The 25,655-nt window shown below is 38.0% G+C and overlaps 2 protein-coding genes across 7 annotated transcripts in view; both read left to right on the top strand.

Moving 5' to 3' along the window:
• Window positions 1-8,912, top strand: part of fig4a (FIG4 phosphoinositide 5-phosphatase a) — a 66,868-nt gene extending 57,956 nt beyond the window's left edge. For all 6 annotated transcript variants that reach the window (XM_049480236.1, XM_049480250.1, XM_049480232.1 and 3 more), the window contains 3 exons: window positions 5,137-5,231; window positions 6,168-6,257; window positions 8,113-8,912. In XM_049480236.1, coding sequence (XP_049336193.1) covers window positions 5,137-5,231; window positions 6,168-6,257; window positions 8,113-8,290 — 363 coding nt within the window. In that variant the 3' untranslated portion in view covers window positions 8,291-8,912. The remainder of the gene's footprint in view (window positions 1-5,136; window positions 5,232-6,167; window positions 6,258-8,112) is intronic.
• Window positions 8,913-13,730: 4,818 nt separating this feature from the next.
• On the top strand, window positions 13,731-16,129 carry LOC103030942 (G-protein coupled receptor 6). The gene is made up of 2 exons (XM_007238703.4): window positions 13,731-14,432; window positions 14,724-16,129. The coding sequence occupies exon 2, from the start codon at window positions 14,732-14,734 to the stop codon at window positions 15,680-15,682; it is 951 nt and encodes a 316-aa protein (XP_007238765.1). The 5' UTR covers window positions 13,731-14,432; window positions 14,724-14,731; the 3' UTR covers window positions 15,683-16,129.
• Window positions 16,130-25,655: the final 9,526 nt, after the last annotated feature.

The raw sequence follows: 25,655 nt of genomic DNA, 5'->3' as shown, positions 1-25,655 counted from the left end.
CAATCTGTGCGTCCTTGGAATTTCTAAAGTAAATTGCTGTAACTGCAGTATTTGCTGTAATCTCACAATGTTAAAGACCTCTGTACAATATCACTCTGATGAAGCGCCATTTAATACAGAACTAGATTTAGAATAACTTTGTAATTACATGTCATATCAGACAATGCACTGCTTTGTGTTAATGTAAACTTGTTTGGTCAAACATTTCAGCTTGTTCTGCAAAGGTTCAAAGGTCAATCTGAACACCACTTTGTGAACATTCTGGTTGAAGCCACCTGATCAATACCAATAACATGTAGACACCTTTTGACTAGTTCTAACTCACTTAATGAATATCCTACAAAGTTCACTAGATTTACATGTGAATTTAAGCACTGATCAGGTTGAAAGGCCTCTGCCCATCATTAATAACAGGTGAAAAACTTCATAATTTCTAAATGTGACAGGGCATCTCCAATCATATTAGACCTTCTTACACATCACCATTCAATGCTCTAGTAGGCACCATTGTGCCAGTTGGTGCTTGAACCCGCTGATTGCCGCTTGCGGCTATATTTTCTGTATTTATTTTTACTGAACGTGAGTTTTGGTGCCTTCAGTTATGAAATCCTAGGTTAATGTTTAATTCATCATGCAAATATACAATATGGAGACCACAGCATTGGCTTAATTAGTGCAGTGTGGGAGCATATATTTGTGTGTGCTTGATCACATTAGTCTGTATGTGTTGGCGCAGTAGCTTTAGTTTGGTGTCTGTCGTGTTGTGTGGTTTTCCACGTGCTTTTGTTTGTCTCCAGGGCTGAATGCTGGCCCGTGCTTAGTCACACCTCTTCAGCATCTGTCTGTTTTTGCTGGATGTGTTGCTTCAGGGTTCGGGTCTTACAGAGATGGAGCAGGTGACACATGCTCATTTCCATTCCCGCAGTGCTGCTGAACCCACTCAACCCTTCTCTCCACGTCCTCACAAACCAGATTAGCCCTGCACACACAGCTTACCTGTGAGACTTCATCTAGATAATGCCACACTTTAGGATAAGATATTCACACATAGTGCATTAAAACAAAAAAAAACTAGCTCTGGACGAACAAATGCACTTCAATTTAAGATTTTTTTATTGTCTTAACAGAGCCTAATTAACAGTCAGTCTGCCTAAAAGCGAATTTGAACGAGCCCCTGTGTTCAATTTGAGAGGTACAGAAACAGCATCTGATGTGAAGTATGTGGTCTATTTTTATTTCCGTTGACAACCCCTTTTAGGGTTGGAGGTGTTAGAACCCCTAAATATTAAAACAGAGTACAATTTGGAATAAAGCTTTACAAAAAGGATAACTTTATAAGAACAGAAACTCTGAATTATATGAACTCTACCCAGCTTTTGTGCAAGGGAACTTATGTTGTCACTACTGATCTAACATCTTCTTAACTTAATTTACATAATTTACCAGAGCTTCCATATTTCTCCATACACAACAATGCTTAAACTTGCTCTCACTCAAAGCTAAAAGCTTAAAGGAACTCATCCCAGAGGTTGAGCCTCCTAATCCGGATGGCAGCAACAGGCTCTTTGGCTTCCTAGGTTTCTGCTCGGTTTAGTGAGTTGTATTTGCCTGGTTCACTTCACTCTCAGCTAGTATTTTGGAATAAAAAAGAGTATCAGAAAATCTCTGCAATTTATACAGATTATTAGGATGGCATTTGCCTACAATTGTACATTGTACAATTAATTATTTTCACCATGCTTCAGTAAATACAAATTGCACCATACTTACCCACTTATGGACATCTACAAAAATACATTTGTTGACGAACTGAGAGGTACAGAAACAGCATCTAAAGTGAGAGAAGCATGTGGACTAACAAGACTAATTTTACAGGATTTTATATACAGCATAATTTAGTTACTGAGATCATTTAAATATATTTGGAGCCAGTTGGAGTCTGATAGAGACCTGGGCCTTTGGCAGAAATAGGTGGCCTAGAAGGTAAATGCATTATTAGTAAATCTTACCATATGCTGGCTGGAAAATTCATTTCTAGTTAAATATTTTGGAATCACAATACAGCTACTAAGTTTACGTTAAATAAAGCTGCCTGATTAATTGATCACATGAGTGACTGTGACGTGCCCAGCATGAGCAGTGGGTGGTGATCAGTTAACCTGTGGCAGGTGATGTTGAAGACTAACTTCCAGAGACTTCAGTCTGCCCAGGCAGTTGAAAGGAGACCCTGAGGGTCCAACATCCATTGGTATCGGTGGTCAGACAGGGGGACAGTCAGTAACTCTGAGGAAGGCAGAGAGATGGAATTCATTTTGACTGAATTTATGTAAAAAAAAGAATTTATGGCTGATGACTTTGGCATATCTGATTAAACAGACTAACTAAAGGCAGAGAGCCAGAAAGTAGCATAAACACGGAGGCACCCTGAAACACTGGCATCCACCAACACCACCATCTACAAACCTGAGTGACTGACTGCAGTGGGTGAACAACAGCACCAGCATCTCAGTTTATCACAATTGCCTATGTCTGTGAACCCTAACAACAATTTTGGGGACCTCAATCCTACTTTCTTTTTTTAATCATGACACTTGTAAAAAAAAAAAAGTGCTGACGTCATTCACCTGGATCTTTCAACCACTCAACTGGGATATTATTGGCTTGGTAGAAAGCTGCTGAGATGTTTGTGGTGCTGCTCTGATGTACACTGTTTACTATGTTGATTTTTACTCACTGTTTTTTAATATTTCATTGTTTTTTGGTGAGCTGGCCATTGGTAGGGGTTCCATGGGGTGAGGGTTTGTGGATAGTGAATACAGTCATCCCCATTCTTTCTTATATTACTATGAATAAAAAAGATGATCATAATAAAAATAATTAACATCCAGTACCTCTTTTATCTAATCAGATCTTTATTAAATGAAATCAGGTCTGCTGATGGTAATTCAGTACATGTGTTACATTTTTTGTTCACATTTTGTGCACATCCACCTGTACTACAACACATGTACAGGGCACAAAAAAAAAGACAAAAATAAGTGTCCGCACTCTGATAAACAGGAAGACTCCTTTGTTAATGCTTGCAGTGTTTTGAATGCTAGGGTCTTCATCAGACAAAAAACATGTGAAGGGGACTCAGCTTTTTATAGGGGGACCACAAATGTAAAATACAGAAGCTTCTTGATATTCACTAATTTAAAAAAATCAACATTAAGCCTTTTGTTCTCACACTACAGTAATTTGTCCGAGTTTCTATGGAATTCATTGGATCTTTGAAATATTTTAGTGGCACTAGAGATGGTGTTATGTTTGCTGGTTTTGATGTTCATAGTTTGTATACAAACATTTTTTTTATAAAGAAGGTCTATCACAACTAAATAACTTTTCAACTGACGTTTCAATATGTTAATGCCTTCTATAAAGTGTTTATTGAACCTGGCCCATATTGTTCTTACAAACTATTATAATTCAAGAAAGAGCCTCATCTACAGTTGAAAGGATCAGGTATGGGGAGTAAAATGGCACCAAATTGTTTGTATTGCTATGTATTGCTTACCCTACTATAGAGACTACTATAGTACTGTAGAACTAAATAAAATATAAAGCGCATGAAGCGCATAATAGGTGTGTCCCAATTCAGGGGCTGCTTCCTTCGAAGTTTGGCTCGGCCGCTTAGCTTAAGTGAAAAGGAACTCTTAATGCTTCAGATCAAATACTTTAGATTTTGGGCTATTTCTTGCTCACAACTTTGCAGAAACATTGGGAATGAGTCCTAAACTCAACCCAATAGAATAACTTTGTGATGAACCTTTGGCCTTCTCATTAAACATCAGTGTCTAAAATCATACATGTGCTTCTGGAAGAATGGTCAAAAAACTCATAAACACTTCTTAACCTTGTGGGAAATCATTACCTGAAGATTTGAAGCTGTTATAGCTGCAAATGGTGGGCTGACATGATATTAAACCCTATGGATTAACAATGGGATGTTCTTAAATAGCCTTACCATCAGGATTTATATATTAGGCTCCATCAGTATATCTAATTAATGCTTCATTTTTTGTAGATTAATTTATTTTCAGCAATAAGAGTTTTGTTTTTTAACCTGTAAGATTTTGGAGCCTAAAGGGAAGTATTAGAAAGCTTAGTCTGAGCTCACGTGTTCTGCACACATGCCTCTGCTTGCATCTCGTGCCTCATCTGCAAGCCCATATGCTACGATGGATTGCCTTAGCCAGGCCATAAAAGAAAAAAGCCAAAACTGATTAAATATTTAAACGTCAAGCTTAGAGCCTGCCTTACACAATTATTTCAAACCCTTTCCTGGCTGATGTAACGCCCAGTATTGTGTTTATAATCTCACACACATATGCATGCGTTTGCACTCTGCCTGGACAAAAAAAAGGTCACACACACTAATATTATGTTGGACCACCTTTAGATTTGCTTATGACACGTGTTTGCAGTGGCATTGTTTCCACAAGCTTCTGCAATGTTGCATTTTTCCCCAAGATCTTGTATTGATGGGAGATTTGTTTTAGAGTGGTGGAACACAGTAAAGGTATAGTAGTAATATAGAAGTGTGGGAAGGTTTGGTATGAGAGAATCAGACAGTAGTGTTGCTGGATTTTTGGTCATGCCAGTTTCACTACATGAGTGAGCGTGCTTCACCACCAAAAATATTCAGCCAAAGACACATCTGTGGTCTGAAACTAGCCAACAATGATTTAAAATGAAAAAGTTTTTATAGTCAGGACTATGCCTTTGTCTAATTTAAAATACTCATGTTGATCTTTTTGATGCTGATTTTTTTGTTTAAAGCAATCAGTATTAGGCATTTGAGAGGTTGTCCAGTTATGGGTGGGCAATATGGTATTTTTTATTGTTGTGATACATGTGGTTGCTGTGATAAACAACAATTCCTGTACTGTTTCCTTGTTAAATTGGTTGCAGTGCTGAACACTTTAAGTTACAATTATTGGATTGTAATTTATGCAGAAACATACATTGTGTACATTTTTTGTCTGTGGGTCAAAATATTGTGGTACAAATCAAGTATTGTTAAAGTCTGTTGCAGCTTGTAACAATGGTCCTGGTGCTACTGTGAACTTTGACCTCTTTGTGTCTGCCCCTCAGGAGCAGCAGCAGCTGCCTTACCAACCAGCAAGAGAGACGTATGGGCTGAACCTGTCTGCCTTACCCAGCGAGGAGAACCTTCTCATATATCACAGGTCAGTTTGGCCAGAATTCTTTATTTTATACTAGTTTTGTTCATGTGACACTGCTACCTATTTTTAGCTAAGAAACTTTATTTCTTTTTTGTTGGGGGAGTAATTTTGGCCTAGCAAGAATTTCTATTTTGTGAGATTACTTTAGATTAGATTCTTTATTGTCCTCCAAAGAAGTGATTTGTTTTAACAGCCTGTACCATTAATTCATTGTTCTGGGATGAGCTAGATTACACGTTTTTACATCCGGCTGCTGTAAAGTGAGCCAATCTGACAGACCAACTGCAGAGTACCATCACACCTGATCCCAAAGCTGTAGATAAAGATGATGTTGCTGTTGGGCATCACCGAACCTTCAAAAAGTGTGTAGTGCAGCTCTATGGTTCTTGTCGCTAAGATGGACAAGGTGGAGGACTCTAACAAGGCTCCCCTCTGCAACTGCTCATTTCTGTATTTTACTATTTTTTTTCTACATGGAAGCTCATGCAACCTCTTTTGAGGCCTCTGGTGGTCCATCATAATGCTAAAATTTTATCTGAATTCCATTATTCAGCCACAGTTCCTTCAAAAGAGGTGGTGTGATTTATCATACTCTAAAGCATGTCCTCATATGTTCTACCATTATGCTCAGATTAAACCTCAGAGCAGCCCTTTGCTCATGTGCCCTAACTGGAGACACTTGTTTTGTTGAAAGCTTCTATGTCTGTCACGTGCACATGGCTAGCTATGTTCATTCAATACTAAACTGTAAATCCTTCAGGGTAGGCAGGTAATGGTTTGTAGTCATTTTATTGCAAGAAAATTTCAAAGCCTTAAAACCTGTCCTCTTGCAATTTGTTACATTTGTTACTTACCTCCATTATTTCTCCCAATATTTGTTAGGTCAGCAAGTATGTAATGATGTGTTGATTATTCATGTGCATCACTATGTCTGCATAGGTTTGCCCACCTCGGCCAAAACCAACACAAGTTGGAGAGAAGAGACAAAACGACAGATGCCCCAAAAAGTCTGGGAAACACGATTAGTCTGTGAGTTTATCTCCTAAAAATCTGTCTCAATGAAACCAGTTATCTTCAAAATATTGACTTTTCTAATAGTTCTCAACTTTTAATATGTGAGTGAATATCCGTTTCTGTTGGTCCAATAATTATTTACACATAATGTAATGGCAGCTTGCGGCAGGATCTACAGAAACATGATTTTTGTTACCTTACAACCACAACCTTAAATGTATTTTATTGAGATTTTATGTGATAGACCAACACAAAGCAGCATATACTTATGAAGTGGAACAAAAATGATACAAGTCTTCAATCCTGAAAAAAAAACTGTTGGAGGCTGCAAAAGAGAATAAGAAGAAGATTCACTTTCCAGCAAGACAATGACCCTAAACATACAGCCAGAGCTACAGCGGAATGATTTATATCAAAGAATATTCTTTATGTTAGAATGGCCCAGTCAAAGTCCTGACCAAAACACCACTGAGCTTCTGGAATTGGCTGCAATGTGGCTCTACTAAGTATTGATTTATATGTCAAAAATATTGACATAACACTTTTCAGATTTTTTTTTTTTTCAAAAAGGGGTATGAATATTTTTGCAAGCCACTGTATGTACGTATATGATGTATATCTTATCATTTACCTAAATTAAACCTGATAACAAAGACTCTAACAAAGACTGTTTACTACTCAACAACATATTTTATGTATAGTAATCCCTTTTAATTAAAGCTTTTCCATTTTACATCCCACAAAAGTGCCTTAGGCTAGCACTCTAATACAAGCTTTTCATCACATTTAATCAGCAAGCAGCAGCTACTCTCACAAAAAGCAGCTTTGTGTTCTCTCTCTCTCTCTCTCTCTCTTACACACACCTTGTCTGTGCTTTATTGCAAATAAATTCTGCTGACCTTAAAATATGGATTAAAATGTAGCTTTCTCTAACATATAGATATTATAATATTATGTAAATTCCTAATGATCTTTCTGTTATACCAGTAGTTTAGTAAACATCTACTAAATGATCCTGAATGATTAAAGTTTTTAATGTGATCATTTCAGAGATAAACAGATGAGGTGCTTGAAAGAATTTAAGAAATCAAATAAGAAACTCAGGGACTTTTCTATTGCAGTATTATGACCACTGTCAAAAAAGGAAAAACACCTCTATTTTGTGAATATATATAAAAAAAAAACAGAAATGACACAGGTTTACCTTTTAAATGAAAGCTTCATTATAAGTTAATCATGCATTTATGTGCGTCTGTAAAAAAAAAAAAGAATAACCATTTATTCCAACAGGAATCCGTTGTGCTTGTTAAATAAATAAATGTAAAAAATTATCTTACCATGAATTATCATGTATCCGGATGCAAGCAATCAGGCAAGACGTGTTCCATATATGACTTTTGCTTTTTTAGTTTTTTTTATTGTGAGATTTTTTGCAGGTAAATACCACATATTAGTACAAATATTGCCTTTTCTGTCTCTCTCTATCTCTCCATTAAGCTTCTTTGGTCAGTGATTGGAAGGGAAAGATTATATGTGTCAAATCTCAGAACTTTTCATGTTAATTTTAAAAAAAAATCTTTTTTTTTTTTACATATTTTTCTTTGAATAAAACAAGATTTTTTACTGACAGTGGTATATCTTCACCCAGAGCTAATAATAATTTCATCAGTAGACTGGATTTGTTTCCAAAATGCATCAGAATTGTTTTATGTTGACATGGAATAACTAAACTTTCCATGCTGCTGTACATAGAATTTCTGTAATATGATAATCTAGTATAATATAATATTCTAAAATATTTTGGCTGATTTATTTCATTTTATTTGAATTACTTCACTTTCCTTTGTTGTTGTTTTTTTGGGTGTTTCAGACTTCCTGTGTCATCGTTTAATGCAGACAGCATTTATGAGGTATTGCCACCCCGAGTTGACAAGGATAGTCGAGACATGTTTCTGCAACACATAGAGGCAGGACAGGGCCTGATTGGATCACTATGCAAAGAAGATCGCCTTATTTACCGCGAGTACATCAAAAACAGATACATGTGATACTTTTGTGAGTTCTGTTGTTGTAATTTCAGTGAGTGCATTGTTGGACCTGAAACTTTAAAATTCCCTGATATAATTAAGCTGGAATGTGTTTGTAGAAATATCTTTCAATTAAATTTTCCTTATTTCTTTAAATGTCTGATCTGTTAAATTGTTAAATCTGAATGAATCTTTTTTAATCTAACTTTATATCACACTAGTTATTCTGCATGTATAGAAGAAAATGTTAATGCTGTGTATATATATATATATAATTTTATATATATATATATATATATATATATATATATATATATGTTGACTTGATTTTGATTTGATTTTGATTTTTGATATGTTGACTTGATTATGACTGATCTTAGTAACACAGGTGCACTTAAAATATTGCACCTTATTACCTGGTCTTGTTAAATTGACCTTAATCATTTGAATTGTGGTGGTGTTCACTAAAATGTGTCTGATGCCCTTGTGTTAACTGTGTTGGCTGCCTAAGCACTCATACGTTATATTAAAACGTTCAATTTATGTATTTATTAAACGTGTATCTGGATGATTTGGATTTTGTACTTCATTTGTTTGAATGAGCCTTTTAGCATGTTTTAAATTAAACACATAGCGTACTATATTTTGGTGTTTGGTCTTTTCTTCTAACACACCTTAATTATCCCTCTATTGCACTTTAAGTTTGAGTTTTTTTTCTCACTAGCATCTTTGCTCTGTTTTCTGTTTTCACACCTCAGCAGTGCTTATCTGTTCTATTCTACCTCTGTCTTTCTCCTGTCTTTTTTCCTGTCTCAGTCTCTTTCTCTCTCCCCATCTCTCCTTAGTGTTAACAGGTGTTGATAAATGTGATGTAGATGGCCTTATCGCCTCCTCTGCCTGCTCCCTCGTTTCTTCGCCAGTGTGCCTCGTGAGTGCAGAAGCACAAGCCTCAACACGCTGTGAAAACGAGAGCAAGGGAAGGTCACATGGCTCATCATAGCAGAACAACGTTTTTTGCTAAAATGAGAGGGTGAACGCACATGTTCATCTTCATGAACTGACACACACACACACTCTTTCAAAGTGGTACACAGAAACCAATGCATTTTCACAGCACCACACTCCACACCACATCTCCCTGCTTGAAAGCACCACTATTATCAGCTATTAAGCATGGATTAAACCCTATCACAAACATTCAGTTGGTGCAAGGTTGCATATTTTACTGTCTAAACGATGCACTCATTATTCATTAATTTGAGACAATTGTCAACATTTCAGCTTTTATATTCATGTAATTACACCTAGATATGATTCACAGTTCAGAAGGTCAAATCAAATGTATTTATATAGTGCTTTTTACAACTGATGTTTTCGCAAAGCAGCTTAAAAGAAATGTGATTGCAGGACAGAGAATCACATACAACACAGTACTCCCAGTGAGCAACGGAGGCAAAGAAAACCCCCTCAGAGCTGGAGGAGGAAGAAACTTTGGGAGGAACCAAGACTTACCTCATACTATCAAATGTACCATCAACGCTAATATATAAGGGGGACCCATCCTCCTCTGCTCAGACAACTTGTAAATTAAATTTAGAAAGGCATTATAAGTAAACATATGTCTAATATATTGAATAGCTACACCAACATGGAAGCAGTTAGAATTACTAGTTAGAGTTTAAGTAAACTTGGTTGTAATCAGTAGTGGAGAGTGAGCATCTAGTCTAAGGCAGGTGGCAAAAACTGGACAATAGGCAGCTGATCTGTGGTGAGTGACGGCAAAGGCTGACTTCCATTAGTCTGGCCGGACAGGAGAACCTGAAGGTCAAACATCCATTAGTGTGGCTAATGACTCCGGCAGATCTGAATAAAACAGCCTAATTAAAGGCAGAGAGCCAGAAAGTAACATAAACACGGAGGCACCCTGAAACACTGGCAATCACCAACTCCACCGTCCACAAACCAAAGAATAATCTTTGCATCTTCTCTGAATAGTGGCAACATGGCAGCCTCAAAACAATTCTAAAATGACCTAAAAAAAGATCAACATCATGGTTTACGGGAAGGATACAAAAAAGCTATCTCTGAGATTTTAGCTGTCATTTAGAGGCTGTTATTTCTACAAAAGGAGGATCTGCTAAATATTGATGTACTTTTTCTGTTGAGGTGCCCACATTTATGCATCTACCTAATTGTAAAAGAATTCTGTAAATCCTATACACTTCATTTCACTTCGCAAATATCACTGTGTTTGTCTGCTATACTACATATTGAGAACAACCAATGATTTATAAAGGAAATTTATAAAAGAAAATCTTGAAAAATATCAAACTTTTTCATACCACTGTATAAATTGCATATACTCAGAAATTAGTCTATGTAGGGCTTTATATGTTAACAGGAGAACTTAACAGTCTATGCGGAATTTGACTGAAAGCAGTTCTAATAGGACTGGTATAATAAGGTCAATTTTTTTAGTTTTAGGAAGAACCCTGGCTGCAGCATGTTGAACTAACTGAAGTATCTTTAAGTTACTGTAGGAATATCCTGACAGTAGTGCATTACAATAGTCTATCCTTGAGGTAAGAAAAGCATGTCTTCTTCTTCTTCTTTGGTCCTTAGCTGGCGATCTGCTGAGGGCGATTCCGTAGCCAATACGCTGCTGTAGTTGCCGATGGTTCCCAAACTTTGCTCACGATGCTCTTCCATTTCTTCCGGTTCATTGCTACTGCCTTTGCTTGGGTTAGATTCAGGCATTGGTTCCTCGGATCCTTTTCTATCTGCTTTATCCAGGTCTTCTTTGGTACGGAGTTCTGGATTTTCCAGTGCCCGTGCCGGACTCTCCGAAGCAGTTGGTGTGGTAGCCGGAACTCGCTCATCCTACACACATGCCCGAACCACCGAAGGTGTCGTTGTTGAATCCTCTGCTCAATGGTCGGTTGCTCAAGACACCTTGATCAAATTATGTCATAGGTAAGATGATCCCAGAGGGAGTTTTTGAAAATTTGTCTGAGGCATCGCATTTGGAAGGCCTCAAGCTTGTTTGTATCTGTCTTTACTAGAGTCCACGCTTCAAAACCATAGAGGAGGATTGGCAGAATGAGTGCCCAGAAGAGGCGGATCTTTGTTACAATGTTGTCTTTATTCCAGAGACACCACCTGAGTGAAGCGAATGCTGCGATCGCGTGCCCAATTCTGACTTGGATGTCAGCTGAAGAGATCACTTTCTCCTCTCGGAAGAGGGATCCGAGATATTTAAAGAGTTCTACTTGCTCAATCTGTTCTCCGTCAAGGTGTACGTGGGCGGATGATCCATCCGTCGTCAGCACCTTCGTCTTGGACGCATTGATCATGAGGCCATATGGCGCGGCGATGCGGGCGATGTCATAAAGAATATCCATGACTTCTGCATCATCCTCGGACGCATGATGGCATCAACCACAATGTTAAAGAGGAGCAGCGAGGCGATGTCTCCTTGACGGACGCCGGTTCTGATGGTTAACTCCTCTGACAGTTCATTTTGGATGTGAAAATAAGCATATACTAATTTTTCTGTGTCAGGGATCAGGCATTTCTTAGCCTGGCAATGTTACAGAAGTGTAGAAAAGCTGTTCTAGTAACATTAGATATGTGTTTAGCGAATGCTAGATCTGAATCTATGATATCGGCCAGATTTAGCATTAAGTCTGATCATTTATTTCTAGCAGCTTTGGGGCCACAATTTTCTTAATTCTCACTTTGTCATCAGGTTTGGCTGATATGAAGAGCGGCATATCGAAACAATGAAAATTAAAGGGATAGTTCGGTATTTTTGACATGAGTCTGTATGGCATCATCATAACCAGTGTCGTGCATCCACACTGACTTACCCCCCACAGCGTCCTGTGAGCCGAGTTCTTGTCCAGTTTAGGTCAAAGCGAAAGTAGTCCGGCATGTTTGCTGGGGTCAGGAAAATAACTCCTTTTTCTTCTCAAAGCAGTACGTGTTCAAAAGAGTGATTTATTTACATCACAAAAAACTAACCCTGCAAAAGTCACGCCTCGTAAATCACTTGGGTCCTACTTTCTCTCGTTCCATATCAATGCGCGCAGCGCTGCAACCTGACAGCTAGCCTACGTGTTTGGGTCGCTTTGTTTACTTCTCGCCTCGAGAACATGTGTGACTACGAGAGTGACGAGGAAAACATTGATCACCGCTCAGAGCCACGGGGATATCTTTATGAACCCGAGTATACAGATGTTGAACTTCGCCAAATGGAATTAGATCGGGCAGAAAGAGAGAGGGTGGACAGAGAAGTGGTGGAAGATGAAACTGGAGCCACTGCTGGAGCTGCGATACCATTTTAACACACACACACACCTAGCTATATATATATGTGTTTACAAAGCTTATAAAAGCCAATAGACTTCTCCCTAAAGTTAGCTCGTTTGCGTTGCTAGTCTGAACACAGCTGCTAAGCACTGCCAAAACACAGAACAAGTTGACGCGTGCGCAGCTCGCTGTCAGAATGACGCGCACTGATACGAAATGAGAGAAAGTAGGACCCAAGTGATTTACGAGGCGTGACTTTTGCAGGGTTAGTTTTTTGTGATGTAAATAAATCACTCTTTTGAACACGTACTGCTTTGGGAAGAAAAAGGAGTTATTTTCCTGACCCCAGCAAACATGCCGGACTACTTTCGCTTTGACCTAAACTGGACAAGAACTCGGCTCACAGGACGCTGTGGGGGGTAAGTCAGTGTGGATGCACGACACTGGTTATGATGATGCCATACAGACTCATGTCAAAAATACCGAACTATCCCTTTAATATCATGTTTTCTAATGACTTTGCCCAGTGGGAGCATATATAATGTGAATAATAACAGTCCTAATGTAGAGCCTTGTGGAATTCCATATCTTACCTCAGTTAACTGGAAGACATATCATTTATCCTCACAAATTGATAATGATCGATTAAGTATGATTTGAACCAGAATAAGGCAGTTCCAGTTACACCGACCATGTTCTCTAATCTTTCTAAAAGGATAGTATGATCTATTGTATCAAAGGCTGTGCTCAGATCCAGAAGTACCAGTAGGGAAACACAGCCTTGGTTGGCAGCAAAAAGCAGATAATTAGGATAATCTTAACTAAAGCTGTTTGTAGTGCTATGATAAAGCCTAAATCCAGATTGGATTTTTTTTATAGATCTGATTTTTTTATGGGTAAGAGTAAAGTTTTCTGGCCACAGCATGTGTGCTGACATACAGTGGTGTGATTTTTTTTTTTCAGATTAAAAAAATAATAATATCAGACAAAGGTTACCTAAATAAAAATAAAAATAATTTTTTAAATGATAATTTTATTCATTAAGCGCAAATATCTATTCAAACCTGGTCCTATGTGAAAAAGTATTTTACCATTTTCTTTCCATAAACCTAGTCCTTATTTTTTTTTCCATGCATTCCAATCGCCTTAATAGTATTGTACATTTTTATCAAAACATTTCAAAGTAATCTAGATTTGGATCAGCTTGTTTTGGTTAAGTACATTTCAAATATCTTTATATCTATCTGAAAAAGAGAAACACTAATGTCGTCAAGCAGCACAACTCTGAAGAATTAACATATTTGTCAATAGACAGTGCTGTACATGTTCAGAATACCTCATGCCACAAGGAGCTCAATGTGTGTGTGCTGTTTTCAGTGTTTAGTGCATGTGTTAAGTGATCTCTGGAATAATGATGAATAATCAATACTCTTCGGATGGTTGAGGAGCTGGGAATAAGGTAGACTGATGATCATCTCAACGCTTTTTTTGGTGAATACAATCACTCATAGCAATGCTCCAAAATATAGAAAACTATCTCTCGACTGTAGAGACAGTTGCTCTAACAAAAGCAGGATAAACTTAATTTTGCATCACTAAGTGTTTCCATACCTTCTCTACATCACACCTACTCAAAGAGCGTGAGAAAGAAGCGAGTGAGTAAAAGAGAGAGAGAGAGAGAGAGAGAGACGTCTTGACGTCATTCATGTTTATTAGCAGTCTCGTTTCCCACAAACACCAGTCTCACACTGCTCGTTCTCTCTGCAGAGGGGTACAGTCAGAGCCGTGGTCTGCATCATCTCTGCCATGCAGCGGGAGAGACAGGACAGCTTCTCCTCCATGTAAAGAATAGGTGTGCACAGAACTGATATACTCTATAGGAAACTGGTGATTTTCTGTGCTGGGTGGTCTGTTTTCAATAAGCCTCGTGCGTTATTGGATGAGTTTTTTGTTGGTGTGTTTTCAGCACCGCGGAGAGCAGCTCGTGCAGTCTCCATGCGTTTCCACGCACCTGCTTTACCTGTGCAATTGTTTTTTAACTACTAGAGACTCTTTTAGGTCAAACACAGCCGGGCTCTTGTTTTCAGCCTCTCTCTCTCTCTCTCTCTCTCTCTCTCTCTCTCTCTCTCTCTCTTTCTTGCAGGCGGAGAGATGAACGAGAGCGCAGCAGCTAATGAGAGTTGGACGGGGCTCGCGCTGTCCTCCTCGTCGCTCTTCGACTTCCCCGTGAACCCCTGGGACATCATGCTGTGCCTCTCCGGCACGGTGATCGCGTGTGAGAATGCCATCGTGGTGGCCATCATTTTCTACACCCCCACTCTCCGCACGCCCATGTTCGTGCTGATCGGCAGCCTGGCCACGGCGGACCTTCTGGCGGGAGTGGGACTCATCCTAAACTTCGTGTTTCAGTACGTGGTGTCTTCGGAGACAATCAGCCTCATCACGGTGGGCTTTCTTGTGGCCTCGTTCACGGCGTCCATCAGCAGCCTCCTGGCCATCACGGTGGACCGCTACTTGTCGCTGTACAACGCTCTCACCTACGTGTCGGAGAAGACGCTGCACTACGTGCACCTGATGCTGGTGGGCGCGTGGGGCGCGTCGCTGGGGCTGGGCCTGCTGCCCGTGCTGGGCTGGAACTGCCTGGACGACGCGGAGGCGTGCAGCATCGTGCGGCCGCTGCGGCGCGCCAACATCACGCTGCTGGCGGCCTCGTTCTTCGTCATCTTCGGGCTCATGCTCAGCCTGTACCTGCGCATCTGTAAGATCGTGTGCCGCCACGCGCATCAGATCGCTCTGCAGCAGCACTTCTTTGCCGCCTCGCACTACGTGGCCACCAAGAAGGGAGTGTCTACGCTCGCCATCATACTGGGCACGTTCGGTGCCAGCTGGCTGCCCTTCGCCGTTTACTGCCTGGTGGGCGAGCGCGAGTACCCGTCAGTGTACACGTACGCCACGTTGCTGCCCGCCACCTACAACTCCATGATCAACCCCATCATCTACGCGTACCGCAACGCGGAGATCCAGCGATCCATCTACCTGCTCCTCTGCGGCTGCTTTCACGTCAACGTGTCTTACCGCTCCAGATCACCCAGCGAGGTCTAGAGTTGCACACGGACACCAATCAAAAGCTCCTTACTCCGTTCGTTCAAATAGACGTATGATCAAAAACGACCTTACGAATCTTTAGGTTTACATCTACATACTGCTGCCTTTTTACCCCGCTTCACTGTCTGATGTGTGAACAACAGGAATGGAAACGTGTCCAACGCTTGCTGTCTGTCGCGCAGTTGCACTTTACTGAGACTCTTATCAGCCAAGAATCCTTCCCTAAACTGTGAACAACACTTTCAGACTTGTGGTCGAAGAAGCATCAAAATGCAGCATTAAGAATGTATTTCTAGCCATCGTATGTGGGAAAGATAGCACTTTATTATCTAAATTTGAAATGCCAAAGCAGTATTGTATACTGTATACTGAGTCATTGGTGTGATGAAGTTTTTTTGTTGTAAAATTACCAATAATTACATTTTATATGAGATCAAGAACAGAATAAACACATAAAAAAAAGAATGTTGCATTTTTTTTACATAGATTGGTGGTGTTACAAAATGTCTATTTGTAACAAACTGTCTTCTGAAGAACACAAATACCGATCTTCTAATTTGTGTTCATAACAAATGTTATTAACATTTGTTAATAAAAGTCCTGCAGTTACTTGAGTTCAGTAATTCAAAACCCCTTTTTTGCAATTGCATGAAAACGTTAGTGATCCCCTTTATACCTCTCTGAATTCTTGCATTACTACTGAAATGTGAACTGGCAATTATTTCAATGCAATCTAAGCAAACTAACATTGACTAACACATTCATTAAACAACCACAGTACAGATTAGAAAAGGTAAGGGAACCCTTCATATTATTCATCTGTAGCAGTGATCACCTCCATCAAAGTTTCGTGTAGCTTAAAATTTTAGACAGATATGTTTCAGTTCGTCAGTATCTCTGTGATGCATTTAGGATATGGTACCAGAATGTGGCTATTTGGTGCTGGATCTTACCACATTGTCTGTAGATAAAAGAGATGGTGTGTCCTGCTACTCCCCCTCTTAATACAGTCTGAGCTATCACTCTGACTCTCAACCTAATTGTATCATCTTAATCTTACTCAATTTTATCTATGAACAAACTATAATGCACCATGTATGATAATTAGGAAAAATCACTGAAAGTATTTCTAAGTAATGTTAATAGTAATACAATATAGGTAAACCTGTAAGAGAATGATCTCTTCTCTGGCACAGTTTTGCCCTCAATTTAAAGCTAGGCATTATAATAAAACCATCTTAAAATGTAAATAAATTAATAACTAATAGATTATGCATCATTAAACCTTTGCAGCACCATCTTATACACTGTGTGAGGTGCGTTGCGATGCTCATTCCCATCTTACACCCCGCAAATAGTCTATTTTTACACCTTCCATCTGCTTCATTTACAGGTTTTTGAATTAGCTTAGACCTATTGTAGAGACTTATCACTGACTTAACACTAAACTCCCCAATCCACATCTACACAACATGCTGAATGTCTTACAAACCAAGTACTGTATACAAAAACTCTGTAAACTCTTGCCAAAAAGGTATTTTTCATCTAAACACCTTTCTAATGCACATCTTTTACTACACCACAGCTTCACTCTAATGGAATAAACTGAAAACTAGCTTGTGTTTTTCAGTGTTTAGTGTAATATAGGGTATATTATATATAATATTATATATTATACAGTGTAATATTCAGTGCAAAACACAGGGTTTTCAAAAACACTCATCATTTATCATCTTATCACTCATCATTTAATATGGACATGAAGACAATATAAAGACAATGGTGACCTTTTTTCCTTAGCTGTATAAGATGCTGTGCCACTAGACATTTAACTGGGTCAAACTTAGTGGGTCAGCGTACAAGGTTGGGCTGCACACCTTTATTATAGTGGTAAACACACATTCACAAACAACAAAGAGAAATTTTGTTTTAGAAATGCACATTTGGGTGTCAGAATTTAACTCTGTAAAAGGAAATAACAGTGTAGTGTGAAAAAATACACATTTTTCCAAAAGCAACGCTAAGTGTCAGAAATTAACTCTCGTAGTGAAAAAGAATAACACAATTTAGTGTTAAAAATCTATATTTGAGTGTCAGAAAAAACAACATTGTGAATGCCATAAATTAACATAATAAAAGGGGTTAAATTTGAACACTGCAACATGGTGAGAACTATATAAACACTGCAATAGTGTTCATTTTAAAATAAACACAGGTGTTCTAGTAAGAAGTCTCCCCTTATCTTTTTAGCACATTCAGAGTGCCAAAGATACTACAGAAACATGAATTTAAATGGTTGCCATTTCCCCAGGAAGCACAATAGCCAGGTATAAATACAATGGCTTGTAGTTTGGGGTGGAATAGCTCTGAGTAAATAGTACATGAGTGGCACTGAACCTGATGTTTTAAAGTGTAATTAACCAACACTGAATCAGATAATCATTTGGCTGATTTTATTGTAAATATTCTACTAAGGTGTAAAATTTGTAAACAGCTTGATTAATATTATATTTGATTACCACATACACAGCAAAGTTCTGGAGTTAAACAAAAATGTGTGAAAGTGTGCATTTTTTTTTCATCTTAAACTACAAGTTGAGTTGAGGGGAACTCTTTGGTGGTGTAGTTTTTCAGAGTTTATTCCAAGCTGTTGAGGAGCGTGACTGAACTCTCTAATGGGCATGTCCCCCAGTCCCAGCTTACCATCAGTGTGTTCTTCCATGGGGTATTTCATTATATTTTATATAATGGTTGTTTGCCTAGCCAATGTGTTGTTGGCTGTAAGAGCAAGTTACCATCTTCTGCACTGTAAATTGTGACAAAGTGCTGGCAATGAAAAAAAAAAACACTGGTATACACTTGTTGAATATGAAATTGTTATTGTGGTCAGTAATGATGCTTTTTGTTGTCATTTCTTCTCCTAAATGTTCCAACACTGTGAAGGAGTTTATGGTCAAATTAACTCCAGCTGTATTGTACTCTAGATGGAATAAATATTTTAACTCCCACAACAGTTCAGATTTAACTCCTGAACCGAATTAAAAGGCCAACTCCCAGAAAGGAGTTACTTTAACTCTGTTATAGAGTGTATTGGATGGTCACGAGTATACACTTAAAATGAGTTAATATTAACTCTCAGAGAGTTTATTCCAAAAAACAGAATTTGCTGTGTACATATATTCGTACATATTTCATCACAATGGATCAAGTCTCTTTATTAACACATGAATCATTGACTACAACACTGGACATGATGAGACTGTTTCCTGTGTTTTGTTTTGAACTGGGATGTAAATTTGAGATGTTACTTGATGTTTTATGTTTTATTTTGTCATCCAGTACACAGTGGCTTGCAAAAGTATTCAAACGTTTCACAATTTATCAAACTTAAAACTACGAACTCAAATATATTTTATAGAGATTTTAAGTGATAAACCAACACAAAGTAGCACATAATTGTGAAGTGAAATGAAAATGATACATTTTTTATTTTCTTTCATAAAATTTAAATCTGAAAAGTGTGATGTGTAAAGGAACTCCCTAAATAAAATCCAGTGCAGTCAACTGCCTTCAAAAGTCACTGAATAAGTAAATCCAGCTGTGTGTAATTTAGTCCCAGTATAAATACAAATGTTCTGTGTGGTTTGTTAGAAAACACTAGTGAACAAACAGCATTATAAAGACAAAAGAACTCACCAGACAGTTCAGAAATAAAGCTTTAAGCATCCCAAGGTGCATTGTTCAATCCATCATCTAAAAATGGAAAATGTATTCTACAACTGCAAACCTACCAAGACATGGTAGGTCACCCAAACTGACAGATTGAGCGAGGAGAGCACTGGTCAGAAAAGCAGCCAAGAGGCCCATGGTCACTCTGGAGGAGCTGCAGAGATCTACAGCTCAGGTGGGAGGATTGTTTATTTATAAAGAAAACAAATATGTTCCTAATTCTTACATACAGCAGTTTTCCAGGATGGGTTCCACTCAGTTCAGGCCTCTCCAGAGTCGAGAAGTTGAGTCCACGTGTTCAGTCTAATATCCAGAGGTTGGCTTTAAGAAAATAGACACAGGAGTGCTGCCAGCATTGCTGCAAAGCTTGAAGAAGTGGAAGGTCAGGCTGCAGTGCTCAACAATTTAATACAGAACAGAAATATAAGCTAAAGTCTTTATTTTTGTCTCTAGAGTCAATGGTAAAGATCAAAGCATCTACAGAAAGCTCTAAAACTTCTCAACCATTTCCCAACCGTTCAATAGCGTCCACCTGTCTTTTAAACAACGTGATCTATGCAATTCCTTTGCAGGCTGAAGATGCTAACTCCATCCCCCTTATCATCTCCAGTGTGGTCCTGCCTGGTCACCCAGGACCTGGACTCCTCCCTGCCTTACATCATTCTACTCATTCTGGTAGTGATAAACTTTTAGGATGGATATTAGCGATCATTACCCTTTGCATGACATTTGGTAAAGCATTTGCTTTTGTCTTTTCTCTTTCTGGGTTGTTAGAATATTAAACAAATTACCCTAATTATATCTCCATGCATTTTGTCTCATCATTCTATATTTTTACTATTTATGTTTAATCTGTTACATCAGTGCAGCAAATCTGTGTTTTTGTCCTGTAGCTCACTATGGAGTTTCACACTGTTTAACCTCTTAATTAATGTTAATTACTGTTTAAAACTGTTACAGGAAGGGTTACTACAAATCAAAAGCTTTAGGACCCCTAAGCTACACTAAACACACAGGCTGAAACACTTGTTTCTGTATCCAGAAAACTTATTAAAATGAGTTGATAAAAATAACTTGAATAATGTACTTGAGTTATGTACATGCAGTGTGGTTTTCTTTTGGGTTTCTACTTTTGTGTTTTTTCCATTTTAATGTCAAACCCACTTTTTTTTACTTTTGTTATGCAGTGCTCATCTGAAGGTTCAGTATTAACTTAGTCTGAAAGTTGATTGTTTGCTGGTTGCTTATTGGTGAACTTGAGTCAAGATTACTTCTACTTCTACCTTAGAGAAATATGTTTTCTACTGCCGTTTCTTTGTCATTTCTGGCATGTGTGCATTATTTTTAATGCAAATCCTGTAAATTGTCACGTGATTGGTATTCATTAACATGTATGTAAATTCAAAGGAAATCAGTGTTTCAGAACTTAAATCAGGAATATTTAGTAGGATAAATGTCCCACTTAGCCAGCCCATAGGCAATATACTTAAACAAGTTTTAAAAGCATTATAAGATTTACTTTTGTGTCTTCAGTGTTGCAGCTGAAGTAAATTGCAGTATGTACCTGTATTTGTGCTTGATATGAGGTAAATAGATATAAAAGATGCCAATTAAATTGCCTATAAAACTAAAAACTGAGTTCATTTACACTGTCCTCAGAACTAACCTATATTCTGATAAGACACATCCTGTATGTACACAACATAAATGTCCTGTGAAAAAAGCAGCTTTTAGCATGTTTAGTGTACTCAGCTCTTTTAGGTGACTGAGGTATAAAGTGCTTTACGGATCACTGCTTACCAGACCTGCTTGTGTTTCCAGGAAGAGGAGTGGGTTACTCATCGAACACTTGTGTGTGTAACACACACACACAAACCTAGGTATCCCTAGTTACTGACTGACTTTATCATTATTTCAAGATGATAAAACGTATTTTTAATAAAGCCAGACCACACTTTTCCTTCAACAAACTAACAGTAATGGTCAAACGTATTACACATGGTTTGTTATACATGCTTTTTTTCTTTGTGTTGGAACAAAATGAACAAAAATTAAAAGTTGACAAAATTACACACAAAAGTCCAAAAATATACTTGAAACTCACCTGTGATAAGTTACAGGTGTGGGCAACATAAAAATCACACCTGAAACCAGAGAAAAATGAGAGATGTTGGCACTGTCTTTGCATTGTGTGTGTGTTTGGAGAGTATGGAGAACAGAAAGAGGAGAAGAGAACTGAACTTGAGAACCAAAATTGTGGAAAAATATCAACAATCTCAGGGTTCTCCATCTTCATCATGTCAAAGTGCATCAGTGTCAGCACAAACTATCTGTTGACATTTAAATGAAATAAAATGCTATGGCAGGAGACCCAATGAGTCTGGCCAGCAATGAGTCTGGATCTAAATCCCACTAAACACCTATTGAGATATCTAAAAACTGCAGTTGGGAGAAGGAAATCCTCAAACACGAGCACCTAGAAAGAAGATCGGTCCAAAATTCCAGTTAAGAGGTGCAACAAGCTAACTGTTGGTTATAGGAAGGAATTTTTTTCATTTATTTTTCCAATATGTGTGCAACCAAATAATTTGCCAATAATTTGATTTGTGTGAAATTATGAAAAAAAAAAACGTTATTCCAATACATACACAAGAAATAAAAATGTACAAAAAAACATTTGTAATTGCAATATGTTTCTGATAGAAACACTTTTGGCCATGACTGTAAATATCTGGCATGTGTGCCATATATCTCTGTGTGACTAAAATATTCTGGAGACTTCAAAACCTTCACACTGCTCTAGTATATTTCTCATACTGACAATACAAACATGACAAAAAGCTGTTAAAAATTAACAACCCTGATTTTGAGCTTCCCAGACAGGGATTAAACCTAGTCTTGGACTACACAGCATTTTGAATGGAGATTTGACATTAAATGAAAAGCATAGTCTAAGACTTGGTCTAATCCCTGTCTGGGAAACTGACCTTTCCGGGAAAGTTTTGCATGTTCATTCATTCATACAAGTCAATAAAAAACAAAACTGAAAAAACCTTGTTGCACTACATTGTGTGTCCTGTTCCTTACCACCTATGTGTTGACTGTCGGCCAAACCTACCTTCTCCTGGGTGTGCATTAATATTTTATATATTGAGTAGCTGCCAGGCCTCAGTGTTGAGGGTTGAAAGAGGAAGTATCTTTATTCTGTGTTGTAATAGTGACTGTATGTTGGCCTGGAGCTACAGTGTTTACTCCTGTGCTATTGCAGGATTATGCTATCAGTATTGGTATAACATAAAATATGTATATGTATAACAAAATAGTCAACACTTGAATAAATTATAATATTGTTGAGTAAAAATAACTGAACATGTTAAGTTTATTAAACTTAACTGAGTCATTATTTAGCTTGGGCTTAGTTATTTTACATACACTTAAAATAAAATTATTTGCTCCAACTACCCAGATATGCAGACATGCAGTGACCTGAGCATTTGATTTTACATGTCAAAATGGGAAGTTCATGCAACATTAATTCCAACTGATGGTTTCACATTCATTTCTTAATCACGCATTAAGAAATAAATCTTTTACATGAAATCAAGTGTGCCAAAATTATTGGCACCCCTGGTGTTAGTACTTTGTATAACCTCCTTTCGCCAACAAGAGAGCACTTAATGTTCTCCTATTACTCATTTAGAAGATTTGAGAATACAGACAGAGGGATCTTTCACCATTCCTCTTTGCGCAAGCTCTCTGAATCTTTTTTTTCTTGCAAATTGTGTTCTGTCAAGTGTGCAAGCCCCCCTCCACATTAATAAACCCCCCTGAATTTCTTTCTTTCTGAATTATAGCATTTGCTATTTTGGTATTATCTGAATAGGTGTGGCAATGAGGTGACCTGTGGGCCAGTTCACAGACTGTCTGATATCATGACTGCACAGCACTGTTTATGACTCCCACACAGTGGGGATTAACTGAACGTTTGATTGTTAATACTTTCTAGTGGTTAATTTGACATTCATCAAGTAAAACAATGTCAAATGTACGAAACTAAGCTGTTCTAACAAACCCCCAGAGACAGCTGAGACAAGTGGCTTTTATATGCACTGTCAGATATCACTCCACTTTCGCACTTGGGGGAACTGTGAATGTGTTTAATAATAGTGAGCACTTGGGGAGGGGAAAAGAAATGATGTGTATGATGAAGATGCAGCAGTACGTTCAGTAAAGAAGCTGCAAATTTAAGGCCTGTTTTCTACAACAACACATTGTTACCAGGTCCAGGCTTTGGGTTATTATTCTAATTCATACACATATCTGTTATACTAGCTGTAAAAGCGCCAGTAACGTTTTCAAAACCAATCTACAGAGGACAAAAAGCTGATGCACAAGACTGCACTCAAATAAAGGGAGACAGACATAATACATACACATATTACATGCAATACAGGTTACCCGAAGAGAGATAGAAAAACACCTCATTACATGGATAGATATTGTCTTGGGTTGTATGGAGCCAAATCAGAGTTTTGTTAAGTTTTGTCAATTTGAAAAAAGTATGGAAACTGGAAGTTTAAGTATTAAGCTTAAACTTTGAAAAATACAAAAACATGTTTAAAATACAATTAAGGGTATCAAATGTTTTTTCAGCTAATATATAACTTTGCTTCAATTTGGAAATTGTTTTCACATGTGTATTGTCCAAAATACTTGTGTATTTTGATATTTGAGATCTTATATTTTTGACATCAAAGGAAAGGGGCGTGGCACAAGGAGTCACAGCATAGCAAATATGATTGAGGACGTATAAAACAGGACCTCCTCAATGTGTCTGCATGAAATATTTGGGGATATGTTCTCTCGCAAGCAATTATGATTTATTTTCAAACTTTCAGCTGAAAATATGATATTTAGGTCACCAGTACGGTAATATAATATCGCTAAAATGGTCTAGAAATCATACCTTAAATCATGGATTTATGGTTTTTGAACTGTACCATTACGGTACAAATCCAGCCAGACCATGTTAACCTAAATAAGTAAACAAAACTTATTTGTTCATTTCACAAACAACTTTAAACACTAACTCTAGATAAATTCTTAATAAATACAATCTTACTGTGTGGAAGCTGAGCTAAATCAAAGCTACCTATTGCTCAGGTAGCTAGCTAGCTATCTTGCTAGTTAGTTGTTGTACGGAATAAAGACAGAAAAGATACTGTCTAGTTAGTTAGTTAAAGGTTCCAAGAATGTAGATTAGGATGCTACCCACTGTCTAAAAATGTATTTAGCTATAATACAGTAACTGTATGTATCAGGAGATCATCTGCTTAATCCTGTTCATGTAGTTTGCCATTGGCTACTGGAGCCCTGAGAAAGGACAATTGGCCTTGCTCTCTCTGGGTGGTAGATGGCGCACAAACATCACTCCAAAGGGTAATGTAAGCAGGACAACACATCTGTGAGCTGTCACAAAAATGTCACTGGCTACTTCACATGTATCGGAGGAGGCATGTGTCACACCTTAACCTGTGTCTGTCTAGTGTTTTCCTTTTTTGTGGTTCCTTCCTGCTCCTGTCCTCTGTTCTCTTGTTTTGTTTACCTCCCCATGTCATTCATGTGCTTCACATGGCTTCCATGGTGTTCCTAGTGTGTGCCTGTGTATAAATACCCCATGTGCTCCTTTGTTCTCTGCCGTGCTTTTTGTTTGACCATGTCCTGTTACACTGTCCGGATCTTGTTAATCTCTTTTGTTTAGCCTCAGACCAGCTGTGTTTTTTTTTGTCGTAAGTGTTCCATGTTTGCTTTATGTAGTTTGTTTCTTTATTTGTTATTTTTGCTTGTTTGTTTCAGTTTTTTAGTTTATCATTATAGTTCATAGTGTTTTGTTTTAGTTACATTTTCTTTATATTTCATAGTGTTTTGTTCTTTGCTTATTTTGTTAAATGGAAAATAAAACCGACTTGCGTTTGCATCCTGCCTCCTCTTCGTTACATAAAGCACGACCCACCGAGGATGCAGCAAGTCGGCTAATGGCAAAGCAGGAACAAATGGAGTTTTTGGAGAGCCTTTTTTCCAAGCTGCAAGATGGTCAGCCGCTGTTATTGCCCTCGTTGATGTAAACCCCCTGTGAGTATGATGGGGAACATCTACCTTGACCCTTTGTTGTGCCCTACTCCAGAACTTATAAAGGTACTTTTTATTAAGACTTTGCTGAGGGGTAGGGCATCAGAGTGGA

The sequence above is a fragment of the Astyanax mexicanus genome, chromosome 1 (assembly GCF_023375975.1).
Source record: "Astyanax mexicanus isolate ESR-SI-001 chromosome 1, AstMex3_surface, whole genome shotgun sequence".
NCBI classification, from domain to species: domain Eukaryota; kingdom Metazoa; phylum Chordata; class Actinopteri; order Characiformes; family Acestrorhamphidae; genus Astyanax; species Astyanax mexicanus.
This window is presented reverse-complemented; position numbering and strand designations above follow the sequence as displayed.